The sequence below is a fragment of the Littorina saxatilis genome, linkage group LG11 (assembly GCF_037325665.1).
Source record: "Littorina saxatilis isolate snail1 linkage group LG11, US_GU_Lsax_2.0, whole genome shotgun sequence".
NCBI classification, from domain to species: domain Eukaryota; kingdom Metazoa; phylum Mollusca; class Gastropoda; order Littorinimorpha; family Littorinidae; genus Littorina; species Littorina saxatilis.
Window position 1 is genome coordinate 2,236,487 of NC_090255.1, and position 26,497 is coordinate 2,262,983.

The 26,497-nt window shown below is 40.1% G+C and overlaps 1 protein-coding gene across 2 annotated transcripts in view; it reads left to right on the forward strand.

Annotated features, from left to right (window-relative positions):
• LOC138979397 (neuroglian-like) overlaps window positions 1–25,122 on the forward strand; it is a 71,801-nt gene extending 46,679 nt beyond the window's left edge. For both annotated transcript variants that reach the window (XM_070352110.1, XM_070352111.1), the window contains exons 12-14: window positions 22,221–22,355; window positions 23,503–23,581; window positions 24,144–25,122. In XM_070352110.1, coding sequence (XP_070208211.1) covers window positions 22,221–22,355; window positions 23,503–23,581; window positions 24,144–24,315 — 386 coding nt within the window. In that variant the 3' untranslated portion in view covers window positions 24,316–25,122. The remainder of the gene's footprint in view (window positions 1–22,220; window positions 22,356–23,502; window positions 23,582–24,143) is intronic.
• Window positions 25,123–26,497: the final 1,375 nt, after the last annotated feature.

The following is a 26,497-nucleotide window of genomic DNA, read 5'->3' on the forward strand; positions in this document are numbered from 1 at the left end:
CGCTGCGGAAGTTGGTCATTTTTTGCAATATCGGCAATAACAAAGACGCATGGATCCGGTTTCTTCCACGTGTATAAAGTACACGTGTACCTCACCAGGTTTGTTTCTGTGACTAGTCGACAGACGATGCCATTTGCTTTGTATGTGTGTGTGTTCTTTGTTGCTTACTGAACATGACATACATTACGTGTAAAATCCAGTTCTTTAACAGGCAACAAACCTTGTAAACTTCGAGAAGCTGCAATCTGAAGCGACCTATCTCTGATTCTAGCAGACGATCTTTCCTATGTTTAACACAAAATCAGCAAACTCTCCTGTCACATAGAACGTCCGTTGTATAGTGCAATGTTGAAATGAAGTTACCGGTCTTAAACATTTAGTCGTTTCTTCTGAGACAATCCTTGTTCTCTTGACTTATCATCTACAGATTTACCGCAGTCTTCATCACACAAATCCCCAACAGAAGTCAGACTTTCAAACATAGAATTACTTAAGCAAGCATGATACGTCATGACGTCTTATGATTCCTAGCATATTGACGTAACTAGATGAATACCCGCTTCGTCGGGTAGCAAGTAGAGCCGAATACCCGGCTTGAGTGGCGCACCGTACGCCGGCTTCGCCGGGTCCGAACAGAGAAAGGGGGAATGTACGTTCTGGCTCACCGATTCCGACAGACCCTAAATATTAACGCAAAATAGGCTTCTGGACTAAACTTTTACTAAAATGAAACATGCGACAAAATCAGAAAAATACTGCATAAATCCATACAAAAAAAAATACAGTAAAGTAAGGTTGTTTTGAACCAATTCCGGGTCTGTCGGAATCAGTAACCCAGAACCTGGTTAAGCCACTTTATTTTTAGACGCTCTCCAAACAGCCAGCGTGTGTTTGCCAGGCCTGCAACCTGGTTAAGCCACTTTATTTTTAGACGCTCTCCAAAGAGCCAGCGTGTGTTTGTCATTTTTCCTGGTGCTGTGGTGGTGTGAAGACGTGTTTTCTGTGAGAAAAGTGTTTTGCCTGTCTCAAGAATCTATAGGGTTAGCTCAGGACATCAAGAATTGTTAGATTATTCTAGGCGGCCAACAACTTTAATTCTACCTGACATGGAACAAGCTTGTAATGTCCCACTACCAGCGCCAACACCATCAGAATTTTGGACAGAAGAAGAACAGCATGTACTAGAAGAGAATAGAAAATATTTTGAGCAGATGGCCTTAATAGCAGTTAAGGCTAAAACAGAAGGATTAATGAGACTGCCCAAAAAACCAAAAAGGAAGATAGAAGATTTGTTCAAAGAAAAAGACGGAAAGAAAAAGAGAGTAGAACCAACAACGCAAGTGATTTACATCACTATCTCGTTTCAAACCAAGCAGATGTTAGCCATGCTATATCCACAGAAGCTTTCACAAATGCTTATTTTGCTCAAGCAGAAAATGAAAAAGATATTGTGGAAAGACTGCAAAAAGGGATAAGAAATCTCAAAAGACAGGACGCACAACAAATCTTAATTTACATTCAGTTTGGACAGTTTTTGATTATGTGCAAACAATGGCAGGAGAAGCAAAGAAAAGAAGGGAGAATGAAAGAAACGTGGGCTGACTGGTTGAAAGCAAAAACTGGCTATTCCGATGTTCATGCGCGTAGACTACGCGCCGTTGCTAGATCGCTTTATGCATTTCCGCGATTTACCACTGTTGGTTTGCCAATCAGTTTTATCATGGGCAAACTTAAACAAATCGAAGAGATGCTCCAGATCGAAGAGTACAGAGAGTACTGGTCAGAAACGCCGCATATTCCTGTCACATCAGAGCTCCAACAGTCCCAGTCTTAGACTTACAGTGCTTGTTTGTGCGCAACAACAGAAGTATCACACTGCGCCTGCACTGTTAGACAAGTGTTTAAATATAGTAACGATCATGCATGTACGGTTTCAAAAATAGTAATGACGTGATTCTAAATATAGTAACGATCATGCATGTACGGTTTCAAAAATAGTAATGACGTGATTCTAAATATAGTAACGATCATGCATGTACGGTTTCAAAAATAGTAATGACGTGATTCTAAATATAGTAACGATCATGCATGTACGGTTTCAAAAATAGTAATGACGTGATTCTAAATATAGTAACGATCATGCATGTACGGTTTGCTGCGCCTGCCCTGCTTTGGCTGTCTTCTTAATCATCCTGCTTCAACACCCTGCTTCAGCTGTGTTATTGTTTTTGCTTCACTCTGTTTCAACGCTTTGCTTCACTACGCTTCACTACGCTTCACTTCGCTTCAAAGGCTGCCTTCGGGCGGCCGCCGAGTGTTAACTTATTCAATTGACTTGTTTATTTTATTCAAGCTTTTGATAAGTGTACTTGGTGGCTGCTTTGAAACTCAACAAAGCCTAGTACTCCCCTTTCACAAACACTTCCCAACGCAAGCAACTTCCTCTCCCCCGCTGCAGTCAAAACAAAGCTGTCATAGCGGGTTTTCCCGATTGACAAAAATTCTTATTACACACTCAGACTATTTGGAGTCGCGTTATTCTCCAGTGCCCAATTGCATAAGAATATTCTGGTGATGAATAAACGCGCTTTGTGTCATTAGCATCTAAAGATTTCTTGTTTACAATAGTTGTGTTGATCTGATGAAGCGCGGAACTGATCTTAGGGTTGTCATGGTAAAACACTCGCTTCTGAAACAGTGCTTCCTTGTAGTTATCATGCGATATGCTCGACTTTACAACCTGTTTGCTTACACCCTTTGCTTTTTTAACCACCCCTTTCTCACTTGCAACACTGTACATCTTTGCACGCAATCCAACATACTCCTTAATTATCTTCCCATTCATTTCATCTTTCATCTTTCCAATAACCTTCTTGTTAACATTTGAGTGCAATGGTGATTCTTTAGGGTAGTCGCAAGTGTCATAAAAAGAATCTTTTCCTTTTACTGCAGGACTTTCAGCTTCTAGATCTTTGTAAATGTCATCCGCTGGAATGTCAAGTAAGAATGAATCTGTGTCTGTGTAAAGTACTCTCGATTTGGGATATCTTGGTTTCAAATAATCATACAAAAACTCAAGCATCAACAGTTTTGACAACTCTAGCACAGTAAAGCCTATGAATACTGGTTTGTCAAGCTTGACTACAAGTTTTTTTCATTAAGATACCATACAGCTGTTCATGAAAGTATTTAAAGTCTTGATACTGTGGTTTGGATGTCAGCTTGATGGCCTCATTTTCTCTTGTAACAAGTCTAACATCCTTTCTCTTGTGTGGGTTTTCCATTGTCTTACCAAAGCAACTGTTGTTCATCAGTTTAAAAAAGTCTTTCTCTGATGCATCAGCGGCTTTGGTTCTCAGTTCTGTGTTTTTCATGATGTAAGGTTTCATAAACTGTTCTTGATCAAATAAAATTATACGATGAACAGCCTTCAAAATTAATCCATGTCTAATGTAAAACTGTAACAGTCTGTAGTGACACACATACTTCTTTTTGTGAAACAGATTGGGCACCAGCTTTGGAGGTTCTCTTGGGTTTACTTTTAACCTCTCAGCCGCTAAAGGATAATCATTATGTAGATCATGAAGTGATAGTGGATAGTCTAAGTCAACTTCTAGTATCCATCCCTTTCGACTGTCTGGGCCTGCTTTTAATATTGTCAGCACAACACATTGTGAAAATGGTCCTGAATAGATCTTAAAGTTCCGAAGTGGAAGCGTCTGACACATTGCCCAACCATACAAATTGTTTGCATCTAGATACATGATGTAATTAGAAGGTTTCATAGGATCAAAGTCGTCCAAGTATTTGTTGTTGGCTTTGCAGTAATTGTGTGAAGCCATACTGATTCCTCCACGTAGTCCATTTTCAATCATCTGAAGTGTAGGTAGATCTGATAGCAAGTCAATCTTTACTCCTGTAAATCTAAGAAATGCATCCCAGCTCATGCCTGGTGCAGATATGTAATGTGAAGGATCTAGATTGTAGTGCTTCATACATGTTCTTCTGTAATTCTCAAATATATCTGCAAGTAAACAAACATCAGCCAACAAATATTGATCATGATAATCACCCATTGTATTACATCCTAATTTATTCCATGCAGTCTTAGCGTGTTCATAGTCTTCGTCACTTATACCTTTACCCTTCAGCCGTGAGAAGTAAGCATCCTTTGGTGGTAACTCATCTTCATCAAACCTCTCCCACGAATCCATGTATTCATATGGATAGACTCCCTTTCTAACTAAGTCACTGTCAAAGTACTTACATGTGATTGGGAAAGCAGTTAGTGATGAAGATAAAGACTCAAGTGTTCCCATCAGATGTTGAGCAGAATCGTAGAAGTATAAACTATTCAGAGTAAAGGCCATGTACTTTTCTGAAGACTGCGCAATGCATCTTGCTTTGTATTCATCAGTTACTGCCTGCATGATCAGATGTGAATCATAACCGCGCAAGTTATGGAAGAAGATTGGAAGCTTCCAAGTCTTAGGATCAAACTTTAATTGTAGATTACATTTGCTGTGTGCTGCTCCTCGGAACTGCCCACTTACATGATCATGATCTCTTACTATTGGATTGTCTGTGTTTGGTGTTAGACTTTGTTTGCATATCCAACACTGTGTGGTAGAGTTAAACTGTTCTTGGTCTTCAGGTTTCATAACAATGTCTGAAAGATTCAGTTGTTTGGAGCAGTCATTTCGCACTTGGTTCATTTGCTGTAAGAAGTTCTTTGCTGCATTAGGTCCTCTGTACAATTGCGGTTTAGAATGTTTACCATCTGAACTAACAACAATAAATGCATATGAACAGACTTGATGATTACTTAGAGTTACTGTTTTAGGTAGGTCTTTTGGTAAAGGTCCTTCATATGGCACAATGATAGATTCAAAGTCAGCATAAACAACATAAGGACTTTTCTGTAGTTTGCATACATTCTTAAAATACACTTTGCTGTCTGGCGGCGGTGTTGTTAACTTCACAACCGCATCATCAACGCTCTTACAATGTTGCTTGTGTATAAGTGCTGCATGAATTGATGGAATACGCAAGAGACATCGCCTACAAAAGTCTTGTTTACTATTGTGATTGCTTGTGCTCGCCATCAGTCTACTCATTGTACGAATCAAAGTGTAATGATATTTTACACCATCAGTCATTAGTAACATGTCAACATGGTTAGTATCACAATCACCAATCGTTGGTGAGTTCTTTGATATTCTGACTGGTTTCAGTTCATCTTCCTCATCCCACGTGTAAACATTTACGGTGATGGGTTTGTTTTGCTGTTCAAATTTGTCAATGCTTGTAATGCTGACAGGAAATTCAATACCAGTAAAGTTTAGTTTATTTCTGTATGCATGATAGTTAGACACTCTTTCTGCATTTTTCTTTACACTGTACAGTCTTGCCAGAACACACCACATAAAACATTTGTCATCATCATTCTTTATGTTCAGCACAGCACGTTTTTTGACAAGAGCAGGAGGTAAAGGTATGTAACTTCTACCTCTGATGGGGGCAAATTTACTTAGCTTCAATTCTATTTTTAGAATTTCACCTTCTGACCATCCGGATCCTTTCATCTTTGCATCCTCTGCAGCTTGCTCAAACCGTTTCATCATTTCATCTGCCCAGTTTCCATTCAATTCTGCCATAGAATTAAGTGCTAGTTGTCTGGTTGAAACATGAACTTCTAGCACCTCATCACTGATTGTTTTGTATTTTATTAAACTGACTATCTGCACTTTTACTGGAGGTTCAATCAACAAATTGTTTGGAATTTGTTCAATGGCGTCTTGCACACTGGACTGCACATTTTGAGGATCCGTTACTTGTAATTCAACGGTGTCAAATACTGTCGATAAAGATTCTAATACAGAGTCTTCCATCGCTGTGAGTTTGATTTTATAACTCAAAATAAAAATATAAATTAAAAAAATGAAGTTGCTTAGAATTCTTTCTCAGAGCTTCCATTTTTGTTAACACTATAAAATCTGAAATAAAAAATCATTTAACATTTGTACCACGTGGAACTAATTGTAATTCCTCTTTTACAAAGGCTCTTTGCGGTGCTGGTTCTCTCAAGTAATATATAGGTGGTTTTGTCTCTACTACTCTCTTGATTTCATGAATGTTAATACTCCAGATTGGATCCGTTGCACGCTTCCTGCTGTCACCCTCAGCTTCACCGGGTGCATATAAATATCTGACTTTCTGATTGAAAGGTAGTAATGCCACTGGTGTTGTTGACTTTGGAGCAACAGGTATTGTTTTCTGTTTGATTGCATCAACTGGTCTTAACCCTGTAGCTTTAAATACCTCCAGATTCATTGCTCTAAGTACTGATGGTAATCTTTTGACCCATTCAGTGTTACGCAATTTACTTTCTGTGTCCAAAAATTCCTGATGGTACTGATATGAAAACAGTTTTTCTGCCAACTGTTTGTTAAAGCTCTCAACAATAGCCTGTGACCTGTGGTTTCCTGGAATACCTCTCTTCACTGTAACATGATGTTTTAACAGAAGCTGGTTGACAGCTCCTTTAAACTCCTTACCATCATCGCACTGAATCATTCTGGGATACTTTAGTGGTCCACGTCTGTAAATTTCTTGCAGGGCAACAGCTGTAGCTATAGCACTTTTCTCTGTCAACGGTTCAGCATCTTTGTATCTTGTTGCAACATCAACTACAGTCAGTGCATACTTATATTTCTTCCTTCTGACTGTGTCATGCGGTAAATACAGCAGGTCTATTTGATGAGTGTCATTCGGTTTAATGTTAACAAAGTGTGGTCGTGTAATTTTTCTTGGTGCAGGTAAATAGATCTGCCAAACTGCCTGCTTTGACAACCATTTCTTTGCTATATCTTGAGAAACACCTGCTGCGTCACTGAGCTTGTCAATAGCAGTTCTTCCTTTCCAGTATCCTTTTGGGGAATAATATATTTTAGATAACAAAGCATCACTCATGGTTTTTTAAATGACAGAATATTAAGATTTGACAGCACGCGCAATAAAGTAAACAACAGCCATACCAATAACAATGAAAACAATCTCGCCCACCTTCTGCTCTTCTGAAGGCTGATAAAAGTCACCCAGTTTTGGAGGAGCACTTGTCTTCATTTTCTTTCCAGTTACAAGATAGTATTCTTGAATGGCTGCATCAACATTGGCAAAGGTTTTGTTTGCATGTCCTTGCTGCCTGAGTTTATCATTCATAAAGTCTAACTGCGCAATTCGTTTCTTCTCGTATTCATCCTGTGCTTTCGCCAGTTGTTCCATGGCTTTGTTGTGCCTTTCCCTCTCTTCACCATTTTGCAGTTTAGAAAACAAATAGTTGCTGCCAGAAAATGCAAGCGCATTTACAATCGCACCTCCCACCATCATAACCAAGCTAGCCATTTTATTGTCTTACATGTTTATATTTTCTGGAATAATTCCTTGCTTCACCAAAAAGTCTTTTGTTGCAAAGGAAGCTGTCACAACACCAATTAGTTTAGCACCGTCTTCGAAGTCTAACTTTCCCAAGTCGGCTGGTTTCATTCTGATGAGACTTTTACCCAGCATTGTGTAACCTACACTCAAGCCTCCAATCACTGCAGCGTGATAAACTAGATTAACTATTGTCTTTTCAGAACTCATTTTTATGTTATCAAAATTAAAATATTAAAATTATTCCATATGAAATGAATCCACTGCAGGTACTACTGTGGGCTTTTTTATTGTTTGTGCTGCTTTGTTTGTTGGTTTTGGTGTTTCTGATTTTGGTGTTTCTGATTTTGGTCTTTCTGACACTTTATATTTGCCTTGCCAAAGTTTGTAAAGCAAGTATCCACCTCCTCCAACAACAGCTGCTACAGCTACTTTTCTGTATGATAGAAATGAAGATTTTAATTCTTGATCAGTTTGTGTGACCTTAGTCACTTCAGGAATGTTTGGTGTCTGCTCAACTTCAGACATAATGTTCTGCTTTGCCTTTTGATTTAACTTTTTTTGTCTGTTCCATTCGGCTAGTTTTTTTCCTGCTTCTACTCTACCAGGTTTCTTTGTCACTGTGTTCACTTCTGGTATTTTCGTCTGCTCCACTGTCTGCTTCAACTGATCTGTCATCTTTTTTATTCTGAAAATTAATGTGTTTGAAAGTAATTAATCCAGCAACAAATGGTACTAATAAAGAACCAAATCGATAATACAGGCCACAGGCAAGAGATTCGAGGGACTTGGAAACAACAGGGTCATGAGTTAGATCATGTGTTAAGTCTTCCTCCGAGTCGAGAGGTGTAAAATGTCCAAAAATCTTTGTGTACAAACCTATAACAGTCTGTCCAATACTTCTAACCATCTTAGAACCAAGCACTGATTCATACCGTCCATGATACTTTTCTATATCTTCCGAGGAAAGATGTTGTACTTCTTCCACAGTTAACTGCTGCCCAAGGTAGTGTTTTGTTTTTCCACAAACAGCAAGTGAATACAATCTTTCTTTTTTATCAGGTATAGTCCTACTGTCACAGATTTCAATATCTGTAGCAGTCTGCATCAGCAATTCATCACAGTTCATTTTATTTTGATGCAGAATAAAATTAAAATCTAGAAATTAAACTTGAGTAAGAACTTAGGTAGGAACTTAACAAGAACTTAGGTAGGAACTTGAGTAAGAACTTAGGTAGGAACTTAACAAGAACTTGACAAGAACTTGACAAGAACTTAACAAGAACTTGAGTAAGAACTTGACAAGAACTTGACAAGAACTTGTGTAAGAACTTGACAAGAACTTGAGTAAGAACTTGGTAAGAACTTGAGTAAAAACTTGAGTAAGAACTTGAGTAAGAACTTGACAAGAACTTAGTAAAAACTTGAGTAAGAACTTAGCAAGGATTTCTACAAACATACATACTGAACGGGTTGATCAGTTTTTAAAACCAGTTTCGAGTGCTTAGAAGATTTCAGATTATTCTTTATTCTTTCTCTCTCCTGTTTGTTTTCAATGACATCATTTTCTCGAAGGCACTCTTCAAAACTGTCACGGTCCTTTGAATAGAACAATGTTATTGTTTTGAGTTGCTCTCTAAAGTCTTTCAGAACTGCATTGTATTTTTGTGTTAATATCCAAACTGATATTAATGCATGCCGTCCACTGAATGCAAGCTTTGCTAGTGCACTTTTCTTTCTAACAATGTCACGTTCTGCTGCACAGTCATCAATAATAAACAGTGTTGGCGTGTTCTGAAAAAGATCGAAATAATGCTCCAAGCAAACATTTAGACGATCAGAAGGATTTACAATAAATATATTTTGATCAGACCATATGAATTTTCTCTCCTTGTATGTTCTGTTATGCTTTATGGTTGGACAGAATATGACTATGTGTTCAAAGTGATTTATGTAAACAGTCTGTAATAAATCCAAAACATATCTTGTTTTGCCGCAACCTGTTGCCCCACAAATCAAAGAACAGTGTGGATCTTTTGGAAGAAAATCTAGATACTTCATTTTAACACGTTCAATAAACAATATCCTGTAATCTGCTTTCAGAGATGTTTAACTGCGCATCTGACACAACAAACACGTAGATCTTAACTGATTTACTACTACTCCCTACTTCCTTTTCAATTTGTATTGTGATTCCTTCTGATCCGTTTTCAATTCGCCTTCCACTTCCATGCAGTTTGTTGTCGTCAGTTGTTCTGAGATCCAGCCATAACGCATATTTATTTGTCAAGAAATCTTCTACGCCAACACCGTGTAAATGTAGATCTTTAGCCACAAGATCAGATGTTGGGTCTTTCAATCTTCCTCCAGTAAAGTACTTTCTTGCTTCATCATAGTGTTGGTATGGCAGCATGCCAGATGCAAATATTTGGTTTGGCTGCCCTTCAATTGTGCAATATACTCTATTGATTAGTGGATTGTAAAACTTTTCTATTTGCCTTTCATATGAATCTTTTGGTTCCTCAAACAACATAAGTATTCCCTTCATTGACCTAGCTGGTGTATTCAAGTTAATGTTCCAGATTGGATCAGCCTGGCTTTTTGAAAGTGTACTGTGATTCAACACTCTTTCATAATAGATAGGCAGCTTAGAACTGTACTGATTTTCTATAAGTCTAGCCAGTTCAGGATGGTTTACAACATCAAACTCTAAAGAAATTCCAGACACCTTATACTTTGCTTCCGGGTCTTGTGAAAGCATAACACGATCATAACTATTGAAAGTCAGGTCGTATGACAGCCTGTCACGCAATGCTCCTTGATAGAAGGGAGGATGTGAATTTATGAGTTCAAAGTCAAGTGGAATACAAAATTTGTTTCCAAAAGCAACATTGACAGCGTTATCTTTTTTGTTATTGTCAGCTTTATCTCCTGCTCCTATTCTAACTTTTATCCCATTGTCTGACTGAATCCCTTGAAACACTCTGTTTTTCTTTTCATTGTCGGTCAACCAATTATCTGCGTAAACTAAAAATACATCTGCATTATTCAATGACATCACTTCCCGCCCTTCCAGTTTGACAGTAATCTTCCTCACAATTGCTCTTCCTACATTATAAGCCAAAGTCCTATTTTCATCTGAGCCAGATTCTAATTCTAATTTGAATGATAGTCTTACAGTGCCCGGTACAATAACATCGTTCTTACCTAGATTAGGAAACCTAACAGTAAGTATTTCATTCTGATCAATAGTAGAAGGATTATTTGTAACTATAACTGTTTGCCTTATTCCTTTTACCCCGAGAGGTTCTTTCAGCCTTCTGTAAGGATCAAGAACAGAACCGAACGATTGTGCCATCTTTTTTTATTTTCAAAATAAAAAATAAGTTACAAATGGCAGAAGGTGGATTTGAAGATTTATTTGAGCCAGCGGACGACATGAGCGAAGCAATCCCTTTGGTTCCCTACCATCATTCACTGCATTATGAGGTGGCACGACATGAACTTCTGGAAGGTAAAGTTAGAGATTTCTACAAAAGTTTAGGAGAAGAACCTGATGTTTTAGATCCAAACCAGTTCAAAATGGAAGCAAATCATTTATATACAACTAGCGATAAAGGAGAAAAAGTCCAACTTACATATAAATCTAATCCTGCTAAGTTTCTATCAAAAGTTTCACTAAAACAAAAACTTACTGCTAATCGACTTAGGCAATTAGATATTGTGCCTAGCACACGGTCATCACCTTCCCATGTTGTTTCCTTACTTCAACAAGCAGAACTAGGACTACCAACTGCTACTCAAATAGAATCTGTTCCATTGCAAGATCTTAATAAACTTGCAGATGAGGCTGATCAACTTATACAAGAGATAGAGACTTCTTTTTCTGAGGAAACTTCACTGAAGACTCCACATGAACTATTACCTATGAGAGAAATAGAAGCCCTTAATCAATCACTACAAACCATCAGAGGTGAAATAGCAAATAATCTGTCAAAACTAGGTCAGCTGGATGAAGATATAAACAAAGAGAAACAAAAACTTGCTGATGCTGATGATTTGAACCTAGAACAAGAAGTAAAAAACAGAATTTCTAAGCGTTTAAAAGATTTGCAGGAGGAGAAAGCCATAAGGTTAGAAGTTCTAAGTAACAATAGAGAACAACTGAGAACACAGGTCAGCAGAATAAAAAATACAATTCAAAGAATCCTTTACGAAGACACAACTCTTGCTGAAAGAATTAGAACGCTTTTCAGAGAGCAGGGAATCACAATAGCTAGTATACTAACTGCGTTAGGATTTGCAATAAGCACATTAGTGTTAACATTCACAGGTGGCACTGTCACACCTCCACCTCCACCTTCACCTTCATCTCCATCTGATCCGGGATGGGTAAAGAAACAACTCAAACACATTGCAGAACTATTAAAGAAACTAGCAGCAAAAGCTTTGGGTGCACTTCCAGGAATCATTGGTTCAATTGTTAGCTGGCTGTTATCTTTTGCAGGTAAAGTTGTTGGTTTCATGGCTGAACATCTCTGGACTCTAATAGTTTTAATTGCAGGTGTTCTGCTAACGAGAATAAAGCAAAAGTAAGCCTACACCCACTCCACCAATTACTAGAGCAGTCTTCTGCGATTCATGATCATCACTAATACTAACAGCTTGATCATCCCTAGTGACAGAATGATCTTCACCTGCAGCGTGATCTTCACTTGTCACGCTTTGTTTCTGTTCATTGTGATATGGCTGTAGCATCGTTCTGATTTCTGAATTCAGTTCTTCACCCTTTCCAAGCGGCTGGGTGTCACTAGCAATAATGATTTCATTGTTATAATTTGTTATTGTTCCAATCTGCAGCTGGAGATCAGAAGGTAACATGTAAAGGCCGTTACCAACAGCAAAGTCAACTTTTGATCTTGCATAACGGAGAGAGTCTTGATACCTTTTGATGCTGGAAGGCAGATCAACTGCAGAGTTTATGACATCTTCTAAATTTGATAACAACTGTTTCTGTGCATCAAACCCTGTGCTTGTTCTCATTATGTTTGATCGTGTCTGTGCCTGCGAGCCTAGCAAGCACCACGTATATGTTCGGATAGATTCATTGATCCTTTCAACACCTGATCCAGTGAAACCTTTGCCGGTGTCTAATATAAAAGTAGTCCATGCATTGTGGTGCTCTTGTTCTATTGATCCTAACTGTACCTGCACATTTGAAGAAAAAGATGTATGACCTGGCCAGTAATCAAAATTATACCTCCTGTGGACACCCCATAAATATAGTGTTCCCATGCCATGGTTTTTGTCTTGCTTTTGCCTAAAGTCGGTCTTAAAATCTATATTGAATTCATTGCAGAGACGCTCATACACTTTCATGTTTATCCTATTGTTGAATGGGTTCCAGCTCTTTTCATGCGGCATTGGTGCCTGAAGTTCAGACAAGATTCTCCTGCACTGATAGTAAACGTGAAATGTGTACACACACTTTGTCAGTAAGTTTGAATTATTCATGTGGTCTGCATAGGACACTCCACATCCTGTGGTTGCACAGAATATTGCAAAGTTTAACTGATTCTGATAGAACTGAATTGGGTGAGAGTTCCACATCTTTGGAACACTATCATTTTTGATTGGGGGATTTAGGTAAGAATGGAATGGGTCAGGCACTTTAACGCGAATGGATTCTGTTTCTGTTACAGCAAAGTCCAACTCATGGAAAGAAATAGTCTTTGGATTGTAATATGGTCCAGTTTTGTATTTAATGTCTTTGTTGAATTTATACTGAATCATTTTTGTTGTTGAATAAAAAATGTTTATCACACTAACAAATGTGAAGACTGGTGTGCCAGTTAAACTTGCAAACCCTATCAACAATCAAAATGGAGGAATGAAAGTTGCACTGCATGAAATTATGTACAAGGTTACTTGGTATAATATCAGTAAAAAAAAGAATAACAACTGGGTTAGAATTAATGGTAAAACACATTCTGTAGAAGATGGTTACTATGACTTCTGCACTTTAGAGAAAGAATTGTTTGCTCCAGTAGGTATTACAGCGAGTTTAAATCATGCAAGTCTCATTGCTACTCTTACTATGCCCAAAACTAGAGAAGTAAACAGATCATTTGAGTTTCCAACCAAACTCCTTGATATGCTTGGAATTACAAATATATACAAGGGAACACGTCCCATTGACATGGATGTTAACAGTGTACTGTTTGTTCACATGAGAGAGCTTAACACATCCTATAATCTGTTTAATGATCAGCGTTCTGATCTGCTTAGGATTCTTCCACCGAGTGATGCCTCTTTTTGTAAAATGCACGTGCCAACATTTAAGACACTTCAGTTCAAGGACTTGGAGGAAGGGTGTCATGAATTCCTACACATTGATCTGAAAAATCAAAGTGGACAACCAGTTGATTGTTTGTTTAACATTACATTGGAAATAGTTCCATAAAATATTGAGTATTAAAATGTCGAGTGGACCTACAATAATTTATCCTGTTGCATGTTCAACTATAGAGTTGAAAGATTTAGCAGACGCTATCGACTTTGAGAGCAATGCTGAAGTTGGTGCAGTGTATGCATTCGAGTTTACAGACACTGGTCATTACAAGAGAAAGGAAATCGACGATGAAAAGAAACCAAGATTCCTCAAACTAGGTCAAATCCGTGATGTTAATGTACCTGATCCAATTGTCGATGACATATACTACATGTGGAAACATCAGAATAAAAAATGGGTACTTAGTCCTGTTATAAAAAAGATTGACTGGGAAATGAAGTTTGAATTTGTGAGTCCATACACTCTTGTTGGAAAAGACGACACATTCCGTAAGTCAATCAATGCTAAACCACTAATTGTTAGCCTTGTTCCTGCGTTTAACAGCAGGGGAGAAGTTGCAGTTAAACCTTTCCATAAGAACAACTATCTCATTCACAGAAAACAAAGTGTTGAAAAGGACGCTGACACCATTGTCGATTTTATACCCAAGCTTCCAATAGGGCAGAATGCAACTATGATATTTGATATAGTTGTCAGGAAAAGGGAAGAAACCACAAACACTGTTCTAATGAGAGGAATAAATCTCAACTGGAGACCATTAAATGTTGAAGAAGTCAGAGTATTTATTGCTGTTCAAAAGGATTCTAACACAATAAAGAAACAGACGTCAAACCAAAATGTTGTTGTTAACGCAGATATAAATAATTTAACAGAAATAAGAAGTATTAATCTTACTTATCTTGATTTGATTGCTTTCTACTATACAGATAAGGTGTTAAGCAATGAACAGCTTCAAAGCTTAGCAGAAACACTGGCCAGTGAGAATTAAGATAAATATTTTATATTTTGCATTAAAAAGATGACTAGCAGTGTGAAGCTTTATCCTAATATTGATGAAAGTGCAGCAGAAAGTCAACAATTCAGACTGGCACACATTAGTAATATACAAAAACAACTAGAAGATGAATTAGAAAAATATTCTCGCGCTAGACGTAAGTACTCAACAACTTACAACAGCCTTTCTAATGCCAGCACTGGTTCTACTATCCTTGCATCAGCTGCAGGTGTAACGGGAACAATTCTGTTAGCTACCGGAGTAGGGACTCCAGTTTCTCTAATCCTAGGCCACGGGGGATAACCGGTCAAATGCCGAACAGAAGCCGAATGCCGCTCATGACACGTGTGAAGGCAAGTTTTGTCTGTTTTCTAGGTATTGTTTGATTTATGTCGGGATTTAAGGTAAGCTACTGATTCAGCGATGACTAAATTTGTTTCTCGATGCATAAAAAGTCAGGGAGCGATTGATATTTGCCCGTAAATATCCTTCAAAACTGAAAATGTCCGCGATCGAGCACCGGAAATGGCTGTTCGATGGGTTTTGCAAGTAGAAATGTGCTTTATTTCACCAAATCAGCTCGTATTTGGTGTGGGTACGGGATTCTAGAGGACGAAGGAGTCATAAGAGGTGCTAAGAAGTGCTATTTGGGAGTAGAATAAATCTTCCGAGACAGTAGACAAGAGAAGGTCATATTTGAGAGAGGAGCGCGTAGGCCGATTGTCTTTCCGACAAGCGAATGATACAGCAGATTAATCATTCGTTTTGACCAGAAACCTAGTCTCTAGTTTTTATGAATGAGTTTTTTAATTAAAACAATCACGAGAACTCTCTCGCTTAGCCTAATGGCTGTTCGATGGGTTTCGCAAGTAGAAATGTGCTTTATTTCACCAAATCAGCTCGTATTTGACATCGGTTTGGTATATATATATATATATTTTCTAATCCTACCGCGAACTGGATAGCAGACGCGGCACGACTGTTGCACCACACTTTGAAGGGGATATAGCTCAGTTGGTAGCGCGCTGGATTTGTATTCAGTTGGCCGCTGTCAGCGTGAGTTCGATCCCAGGTTCGGCGGAAATTTATTTCAGAGTCAAATTTGTGTGCAGACTCTCTTCGGTGTCCGAACTCCCCCCCCCCCCCCCCCCCCCCCCCCGTGTACACTACATTGGGTGTGCACGTTAAAGATCCCACGATTGACAAAAGGGTCTTTCCTGGCAAAAATTGCTTAGGCACAGTTAATAATTGTCTACTACCTATACCCGTGTGACTTGGAATAATAGGCCGTGAAAGGTAAATATGCGCCGAAATGGCTGCAATTACTGGCCGTATACAATTTCATCTCACACGGCATCACTGCAGAGCGCCTAGAACTGTACCCACGGAATATGCGCGATATAAGCCTCATTGATTGATTGATTGAAGTAATCCCACACTTTGAAGTAAATTACTTCAAAGTGTGTGGATGTGCCCCACATTTTGAAGTAAACCCATTTTTTACTTCAAAGTGTGGGGGGATCTTCCCACACTTTGAAGTAAACTCAGTTTTTACTTCAAAGTGTGGGGGGATCTTCCCACACTTTGAAGTAACTTACTTCAAAGCGTGGGACTTTTGCATCGCCTGTTTGAGCCTGATGATTTTGTCAAAAAAAATGGCAAAGTCTTTTGGATGAGTGAACAGAAAAAGTGAGCGAGCCAAGAAACATAGGGATGTTTGTTATCAGGCTTTAAAGGCATATGTACTCGATGACTATACACGCTAATTGCTTTACCAACAGCTGGAGACATGCTAAATTAAGTTCCCTGCAAAATATTGTGGTCTAGGACCCCTTCAATGTTGAGATATGTTAATTTTCATTTTGATCTGGATCGTCCTATTTATAGATTTGGCAACACATGTAACGTTGATGCAAGGGAGCTAACACCGCGGCTTTGTTGACATCCTCACTTTTTCAGAGGCTAGAACAAGCTGTAATGCATGTATTATGGTCCGCGCATGGTGACGTATCGTCATTATATGGTCTTATGGTGCGTTTGACATCGATTATGGGCAAACTACACTTTGTAAACACGGGAGCGCGTACATATGCCTTTAAGCAATGTCCCATTGTTGAGTATGACGAAAACTCGTGGTGACGATTTTAAAACATGTTGGGTCACGCATGGTCCAACCTTACATGGTCCAACCTTACATGGTCCAACCTTACATGGTCCAACCTTACATGGTCCAATCTTACATGGTCCAACCTTACATGGTCCAATCGTGCATGGTCCAATCTTACATGGTCCAATCTTACATGGTCCAACCTTACATGGTCCAATCTTACATGGTCCAACCTTGCATGGTCCAACCTTGCATGGTCCAATCTTACATGGTCCAATCTTACATGGTCCAACCTTACATGGTCCAATCTTACATGGTCCAACCTTGCATGGTCCAACCTTGCATGGTCCAACCTTACATGGACAACCTTACATGGTCCAACCTTACATGGTCTAACCTTACCATGTCCAACCTTACATGGTCCAATCTTACATGGTCCAACCTTACATGGTCCAATCTTACATGGTCCAATATTACATGGTCCAACCTTACATGGTCCAACCTTACATGGTGCAACCTTACATGGTCCAACCTTACATGGTCCAATCTTACATGGTCCAATCTTACATGGTCCAATCTTACATGGTCCAATAATATATATGGACCATGTAAGATTGGACCATGTAAGGTTGGACCATGTAATGTTGGACCATGTAAGGTTGGACCATGTAAGATTGGACCATGCGTGACCCAACATGTTTTAAAATCGTCACCACGAGTTTTCGTCACACTCAACAATGGGACATTGCTTAAAGCCATATGTACTCGATGACTATACACGCTAATTGCTTTACCCACAGCTGGAGACATGCTAAATTAAGTTCCCTGCAAGATATTGTGGTCTAGGACCCCTTAAATGTTGAGATATTTGAATTTTTATTTTGATCTAGATCGTCCTATTTATAGATTTGCCAACAGAGGTAGCGTTGACGCAAGGGAAATAACTCCGCGTCTTTGTTGACATCCTCACTTTTTCAGAGGCTAGAACAAGCTGTAATGCATGAATATGGTCCGCGCATGGCGACATATCGTCATTACATGGTCTTATGGTGCGTTTGACATCGATTATGGGCAAACTACACTTTGTAAACACGGGAGCGCGTACATATGCCTTTAAAGCCTGATAACAAACATCACTATGTTTCTTGGCTCGCTCACTTTTTCTGTTCACTCATCCAAAAGACTGCCATTTTTTTGACAAAATCATCAGGCTCAAACAGGCAATGCAAAAGTCCCACGCTTTGAAGTAAGTTACTTCAAAGTGTGGGAAGATCCCCCCACACTTTGAAGTAAAAACTGAGTTTACTTCAACGTGTGGGAAGATCCCCCCACACTTTGAAGTAAAAAATGGGTTTACTTCAAAGTGTGGGGCACATCCCCACACTTTGAAGTAATTTACTTCAAAGTGTGGGATTACTTCAAAGTGTGGTGCAACAGTCGTGCCGCGTCTGCTATCCAGTTCGCGGTAGGATTAGAAAAAAAAATATATATATACCAAACCGATGTCAAATACGAGCTGATTTGGTGAAATAAAGCACATTTCTACTTGCGAAACCCATCGAACAGCCATTAGGCTAAGCGAGAGAGTTCTCGTGATTGTTTTAATTAAAAAACTCATTCATAAAAACTAGAGACTAGGTTTCTGGTCAAAACGAATGATTAATCTGCTGTATCATTCGCTTGTCGGAAAGACAATCGGCCTACGCGCTCCTCTCTCAAATATGACCTTCTCTTGTCTACTGTCTCGGAAGATTTATTCTACTCCCAAATAGCACTTCTTTGCACCTCTTATGACTCCTTCGTCCTCTAGAATCCCGTACCCATACCAAATACGAGCTGATTTGGTGAAATAAAGCACATTTCTACTTGCAAAACCCATCGAGCAGCCATTTCCGGTGCTCGATCGCGGACATTTTCAGCTTTGAAGGATATTTACGGGCAAATATCAATCGCTCCCTGACTTTTTATGCATCGAGAAACACATTTAGTCATCGCTGAATCAGTAGCTTACCTTAAATCCCGACATAAATCAAACAATACCTAGAAAACAGACAAAACTTGCCTTCACACGTGTCATGAGCGGCATTCGGCTTCTGTTCGGCATTTGACCGGTTATCCCCCGTGTAGGCGGTGTCGCAGCAGCAGTTGGTGGTTTATCATTTATAGCATCAGCTATAATGAAAAAAATTGTGAAAAAGCTTGAAAAACACGAATCCATTTCCACTCTTGCATCATCAAAATTGTCTAGCCTAAAACTGTCTATCAGTAAAGCACTTGAAGATTCAAAAGTTTCTGACGAAGAATTCAAACAGATACAAACAGACTTTGATGACTACAAAAGTAAGAAAGCAAGTATTCAAACAAAAACACGAGCTGAATATAACAAGCCACTCGATATAGAAGATCTGAAAAAGCAGTTTTTAAAAAAGGGGATTCAAATAGGACGGGAAGAAAAAGTAAAAATAGAATCACTTGTAAAGAGTTAACTATTCGTTTAGACAGTCACATTGCATGTATCAGATATAATTCTAACAGTGAAAGAACACATGAAGTAAAGTTTGTAAATGAGAGAGCGTATTGAGCTTAAGAATGTTGTATAAGAGAAAGGGGGAATGTACGTTCTGGGTTACTGATTCCGACAGACCCGGAATTGGTTCAAAACAACCTTACTTTACTGTATTTTTTTTTTGTATGGATTTATGCAGTATTTTTCTGATTTTGTCGCATGTTTCATTTTAGTAAAAGTTTAGTCCAGAAGCCTATTTTGCGTTAATATTTAGGGTCTGTCGGAATCGGTGAGCCAGAACGTACATTCCCCCTTTCTCTCGAACCATGGACCCGCCAAGCTTAGGTCCCTCCCAGATTCGTGGAATGGGAACAGCACGAAAATGATTCAGTGGCCATAATGCCATTCCTGATCATATCATGTCGAGTCCCATACTTGTCGACGACGCCCAATGTAACTGAGCCGAAACACCACAATCACCTTTGGAGGCGAAGTCCACTCAAACAGGATTGAGAAATTTAGAGCTTATCTCTAAGCCCTTTTCAATCTGTGATGGCTTCTCAGAGGAAGGCCAGAACATACAGACTCAGAAAAGCAGCCATACCACATCACAAACAGAACTCTACAATCCACAGGTGTTTTCTACAGACACACACAAACACACCAACACACACAGAGAAGCCGTATAAATATATATCTATATGTATAAATATATAGAGATAGATGACAGTGTATTTTTCGCGTGGCTATAAATTGATTCGACCTTTGCACTTTTACAGTGAGGACAACTTACGGGTCCAAGGAAAGCGTTCTGGACACTGCGGTGACCTTCTAAAAATAGTAACAGAACGCCGGGAATATCCGAAGATGCCCCTGATACCGTAGTGCACCATACGAAGGAAGGGAGGTAAACGCTGAAAACATGGAAAAGATAAGGAAGAGTTATGGTAGTTGATCCCGAAAAAAACACCAAAATCGGTTTGCGCTGCGCGCTGAGAGCACGTATTGAAATATCTCATCGACCAGATTGTGTCCGGGGTGTATCTGAATATGGACACCAAATTTGAAACAGATCCATCGAGAACCTTGGCCGCGCATCGCGATTACACAGACACCCAGACAGACAGACACAAGTCGTATATATATATAGATGCTAAACATCCGGTCATCTCGAGTCTTCTCCGTAATACATGTCCGTGTGTTTTTCAATGTTCGGTGATTTCCGTGGCTTCATGCGCAAAGGGATATGCGCACTATAACCGTCGTCTGCAATCAACGACATGGACCATTCTGGTAGTTGTCGCTGACAAAAACATGATTTTAACAGTGAATATAATGTCAGAATAGCTGTTAATGATATGTTTTTGGAATTAGGAAATGACGAAGAATAAGATGAAATTGTTTTTGGATCGTTTTATAAAACAAATATTTTAATTACAATTTTCAGATTTTTTATGACCAAAGTCATTAATCAATTTTTAAGCCTCCAAGCTGAAATGCAATACCATAGTATGGCCTTTATCGAAGATTGCTTGGCCAAAATTTCAATCAATTTGATTGAAAAATGACGGTGTGACAGTGCCGCCTCAACTTTTACAAAAAGCCGGATATGACATCATCGAAGACATTTATCGAAAAATGAAAAAAAATGGCCGGGGATATCATTCCCAGGAACTCTCATGTGAAATTTCATAAAGATCGGTCCAGTAGTTTACTCTGAATTGCTCTGCACACACACACACACACTCACAGACACACAGACACACAGACTCACAGACACACACACACACACACACACACACACACACACACACACACACACACACACACACACACACACACACACACACACACACACACACAAACAGAAACACACACATACACCACGACCCTCGTCTCGATTCCCCCTCTATGTTAAAACATTTAGTCAAAACTTGACTAAATGTAAAAAGTTGCATTAATCGATATAGAAACATAAAGAAAACTGAACACACTGAATGTTTCTGCTAGAGTAGTAGCTCCTGGGCTGACAAAAACTCTTCGACCGAAAAAGCAACAAACCTATTTTGCATTATACAATTTTCTTTACTTTTGAGCAAAAATGCGAAGCAAGCATAACATATTTATATTTTCAGATACATAAGGATTTTTGGGCTTCCAAGTTGAAAAGCAATCCCACAGTCTGGGCCAAGTCGAAGAATGCTTGACCAAAGTTTCAATGACTTCGATTGTACATAATTATGGTCGCCACATTGCCGCCTCAACTTTTCGTAAAAGTCAGATATGAAGGAAATCTGCAAGTGGATTCAATGCCATGGATTGAAACGAGATGTTGAATTAACCCTTTGTTGGCACAATGTACTTGTGTCAATAAAAAGTATAAGCATATGACATGGAAATCAACCAATGGTTTCAATGTCATTAAGTACATAACCGTGGAGCCAGATGTATATGTTTTATTCGGCCGTTGAGCCTTCAGGCTTTGAAACTAACAACAAAACTAACTCACACGCACACAAACAAATTCATGCAGAAATATTTAACAATGACACCGTAACTAAGCAAAAATCAATCAAAATCAATGGAAATGAGCATCCTGACTAACTCTAGAGGCATTGAGAATAACACCCATGTTATCAATATGCCATGTTTTCACAGTGATACACGTGTTAGACGCTCGTCAAGTACCTGGATCATCTTATAACAAACATCCACGCAGACAACAACACAATTAAGCTAAACCAATCAATGTTGTTTTGTTACCACTATGAGAAACTGGAACCAAAATAATAATGACCCGTTTAGTCAATATACCATGTTTCCACAGTGATACCAGTGGCAGAGGCCGGGTCCGGATTCTGGATCATCGGTCTTATCCTCGGCGTTATCCTCATCGCCCTCATCCTCATCATAGTCTGCTGCGCCGTCTGTCGTCGCAAGATGCAGGAGGGAGACTATCGGGGTAAGAACAGTTGCATGCTGGGTGCCAGTACCATAGACCTATATTAGATATATATAAATATAGGTCCCTGCCAGTACCAAACACACGCTAATCCCAGGCGCACAACTGCTTTGGAAGGTACCTCTACTCGTGATGACTGTCTCGTAAAAAACATGATGAAGGTCTTTCCATTTTCAAAAATCCAAAATCACGAAAAGTAAGTTTATTTAATGTTTAATCTTAGACATAACGGAACATTCCTTTCAACTCTTGGCATCTTGATGTATAGATAACATTTCTTTTCACCTCTTGGCATCTTGATGCAACCGGCACGGTTGGCCTAGTGGTAAGGCGCCCGCCCCGTGATCGGGAGGTCGTGGGTTCGAACCCCGGCCGGGTCATACCTAAGACTTTAAAATTGGCAATCGAGTGGCTGCTCCGCCTGGCGTCTGGCATTATGGGGTTAGTGCTAAGACTGGTTGGTCCGGTGTCAGAATAATGTGACTGGGTGAGACATGAAGCCTGTGCTGCGACTTCTGTCTTGTGTGTGGCGCACGTTAAATGTCAAAGCAGCACCGCCCTGATATGGCCCTTCGTGGTCGGCTGGGCGTTAAGCAAACAAACAGACAAATCTTGATGCATAGATAACATTCAACGCCTACTCAGTTCTTTTATCTGTCTCATATTTAGTTGTATGTTTGTCCCCTTCAAAGGCCATCTTGCATATTCCGATGCGATAGATCCGCCCACGTTTTCCTGCACCTGCCCCCTTGGACATGTACAAGAATTACAATTCAACAGCTTGGCTGCTTTCTCTAAAGCGGTTTTGTTTTGTGTGGTTGGAAACCATAATTCTACTTTGACAAACACAGTTCATCACCAGTCTGCTCCTTGCGCAGAGCAGAGTAGGAATTTAATGTTAAATTAGTTTTGTCAATTGACATAGACTGCGACATTTATTCAGCAAGAAATTCCGTTCTGTACCGAAAGCACCAATAAGGTAGAGTTTTGGTATGAAGCATGGACGAAATTGGTCCAAAAGTAATATGAACAAGATCAGCTCTGTGGTGTATCCGTTCCTTCACACGAGAAGCAAAGTATCTTCAAATTTATCTTATCTCCTTTGTCAATGCTACACATTACACGTGGTGTTCGTTGTATGTGACAGTGGGCAGAAAGGAGACAGCTGCCGGCCTTGACCCCGAGAAGGAGATCAAGGACAACGAGTTTAAGGACCTGGCGAAGACGTGAGTTGTTGTTGTTGTTGTTTAAGGACTTAACAAAGACGTGAGTTGTTGTTGTTGGTGGTGGTTGTGTCGTTATTGATGTTGTTGGTGTTGTTGTTGTTGTTGGTGGTGGTTGTGTTGTTATTGGTGTTGCTGTTGTTGTTGTTGGTATTGTTGTTGTTGGTGGTGGTGGTAATGTTTTGTTGTTGGTGTTGTTGTTGAAGGTGGTGGGCGTGTTGTTGTTGTTGTTGTTGTTGTTATTGTTGATGCTGTTGTTGTTGTTGTTGTTTTTTGTGTGTATTTTTTTGGTAAGATAATTAAACATGAGCACCATTTTTGCGGATGCGCTGCTTTGATTGTAATATTGTGATTGCCAATGATTTCAGTGGCCATGGCAACTACCCCCAAAATGAACATTTACCCAACGCATTTTTATTTATTTGGAAATGCCTCTAAAAACTTTGCCCTTGTATCTTCAGGGGACCCCAGAAACACATAGACTGGTAACGTCTCAAAATTCAGAGTAAAAAAACCAACAAAACACAAGAATGGTTAATGATTAGAACGTTGAATTTGATTTCAGTGGATACGACCTGACCATCAAGAAGCGGTCAGCAGCCTTTGGGTTCGACACCATCCCCATCATAGCGGAGGACGACAACGAGTCGTTCGGGTCAGAGTACGGGGAGGAGGCCATGGCCTTCAACGAGGACGGATCCTTCATTGGCAAGTACTCGCAGGGCAAGAAGCTCTAACTCACCAACCGGACACCACCAAGCTAGTAGGTCCCCAGCCAACTCCAGGCCTCATCTAACTCACCGACCCGAGACCACCCAGCTAGTAGGTCCCAAGCCAACCCCAGGCCTCCTCTAACTCACCGACCCGAGACCACCCAGCTAGTAGGTCCCAAGCCAACCCCAGGTCTCCTCTAACTCACCGACCCGAGACCACCCAGCTAGTAGGTCCCAAGCCAACCCCAGGCCTCATCTAACTCACCGACCCGAGATCACCCAGCTAGTAGGTCCCAAGCCAACCCCAGGCCTCCTCTAACTCACCGACCAGAGACCACCCTGCTAGTAGGTCCCAAGCCAACTCCAGGCCTCATCTAACTCACCGACCCGAGACCACCCAGCTAGTAGGTCCCAAGCCAACTCCAGGCCTCATCTAACTCACCGACCCGAGACCACCCAGCTAGTAGGTCCCAAGCCAACTCCAGGCTTCATCTAACTCACCGACCCGAGACCACCCAGCTAGTAGGTCCCAAGCCAATCCCAGACCTCATCTAACTCACCGACCCGAGACCACCCAGCTAGTAGGTCCCAAGCCAACCCCAGGCCTCATCTAACTCACCGACCCGAGACCACCCAGCTAGTAGGTCCCAAGCCAACCCCAGGCCTCCTCTAACTCACCGACCCGAGACCACCCAGCTAGTAGGTCCCAAGCCAACTCCAGGCCTCCCCAGCCGCTGACATCGGAAAATACTCTAAGTTCAAACTCTACTTCCTTGTGGCCGGCAGAGCTGATACGCACAATACACCCTTTTGGAGACCCCCCCCCCCCCCCCCCCCCACTTTTTAGGCTTTGTTTTTTTACAATGTTTGTCATACATAGGCGGGGCCGTTCACCGTCTCAAGTACCCGATATGGCGTTGTCGTGAGGACGAAGAACTTCTATTTCCCTCAGTTCTGACTCAACTTTCTTTTGGTCGGGAGAACTGATACAATACACCCTTTTGGGTGACCGAGACGAGACCAGGGCTGAGGTCACCAACAGAAAGTGGGTGCCATCCAAACGGAGAGAGAACAAACCGCGGGGTCTGATTCGTTGAAATCACAACACATCTCAATTTCAACCAATCCAACACCGCGGCTGGCTCCCGACCTGTCGGACACTTTCTCGTGCATCCCCACCCAGGCCTCCTCTTTCCGCTGACAGCAAACCGTTGGCATTTACTTAACTTAACTCAGACGAGACTTGGGATCCTGTTCCCACCCAGTTGGTCACTCTTTCGTGCACACCAGCCCGAGTCTCGCCAAGACTGAGAGTCTCGCGCATTGCCTGCCGGGAGATGTTGTTTGTACCCAATACAAGGTCGCACTTTCCTATGAAACGTGTTGTTGAAGTAACGGTAGGCCGGTGTCTTTTATCCGACATCGACTCTGTCTGTATGATTTTACGTTAGCAATAATCGATGTAGGTTTGTTGTAAGTTTTCGATTTTCTTGTTGTTTTGTTACTTAATTATGGATTGTCTCGTTGTTGCTTTTTACGAGTTGGAGTAAGGTGCGATCGTCATTGTTGTGAAGATGTCATTTTTATCGAGAGAGAGAGAGAGAGAGAGAGAGAGAGAGAGAGAGAGAGAGAGAGAGAGAGAGAGAGAGAGAGAGAGAGAGAGAGAGAGAGAGAGAGAGAGAGGCTGGTCCAGAAACATTTTGTCCATTTTTATTTTCAACTCACATGTTTAATTTCGTGTTGTTGTTCCTCTTTTGGGGAATAGATTGTTTCGAAAACATTTACAGGACTCTCAGTTTGAATAACACTCAGTAATTTTTGAAAGAACACAAGAACACATTTAATTTCTTGAATTTTTGTTTTTTAATTTTTTATGCTTTATTTTTCAAATGAATGTTTTTAATGAAACTAAGACGTGATTCAAGCATCCGCAACCAAAAACGTCGGATCTTATTGTATTTATCAAACAATTAAATTGAATGAGTATTGATGATCTTACGGGTTTGATTTCCTGATATAACGTTTATTTGTTGTAGAGTACTGATATGTTGAATGATGAACCTTAGTATTCCTTTTGCTCTTCATTGCACAGTGTAGTTATCCTTCGCTTTGGAGTCTGTTAGACTGTTGCTAGTATGTCTGTCTATTTTGATTTTGCTTCAAACTTCAATGCGGGTTTCGTTAATTTTGTTTTGCTTACTTGCGT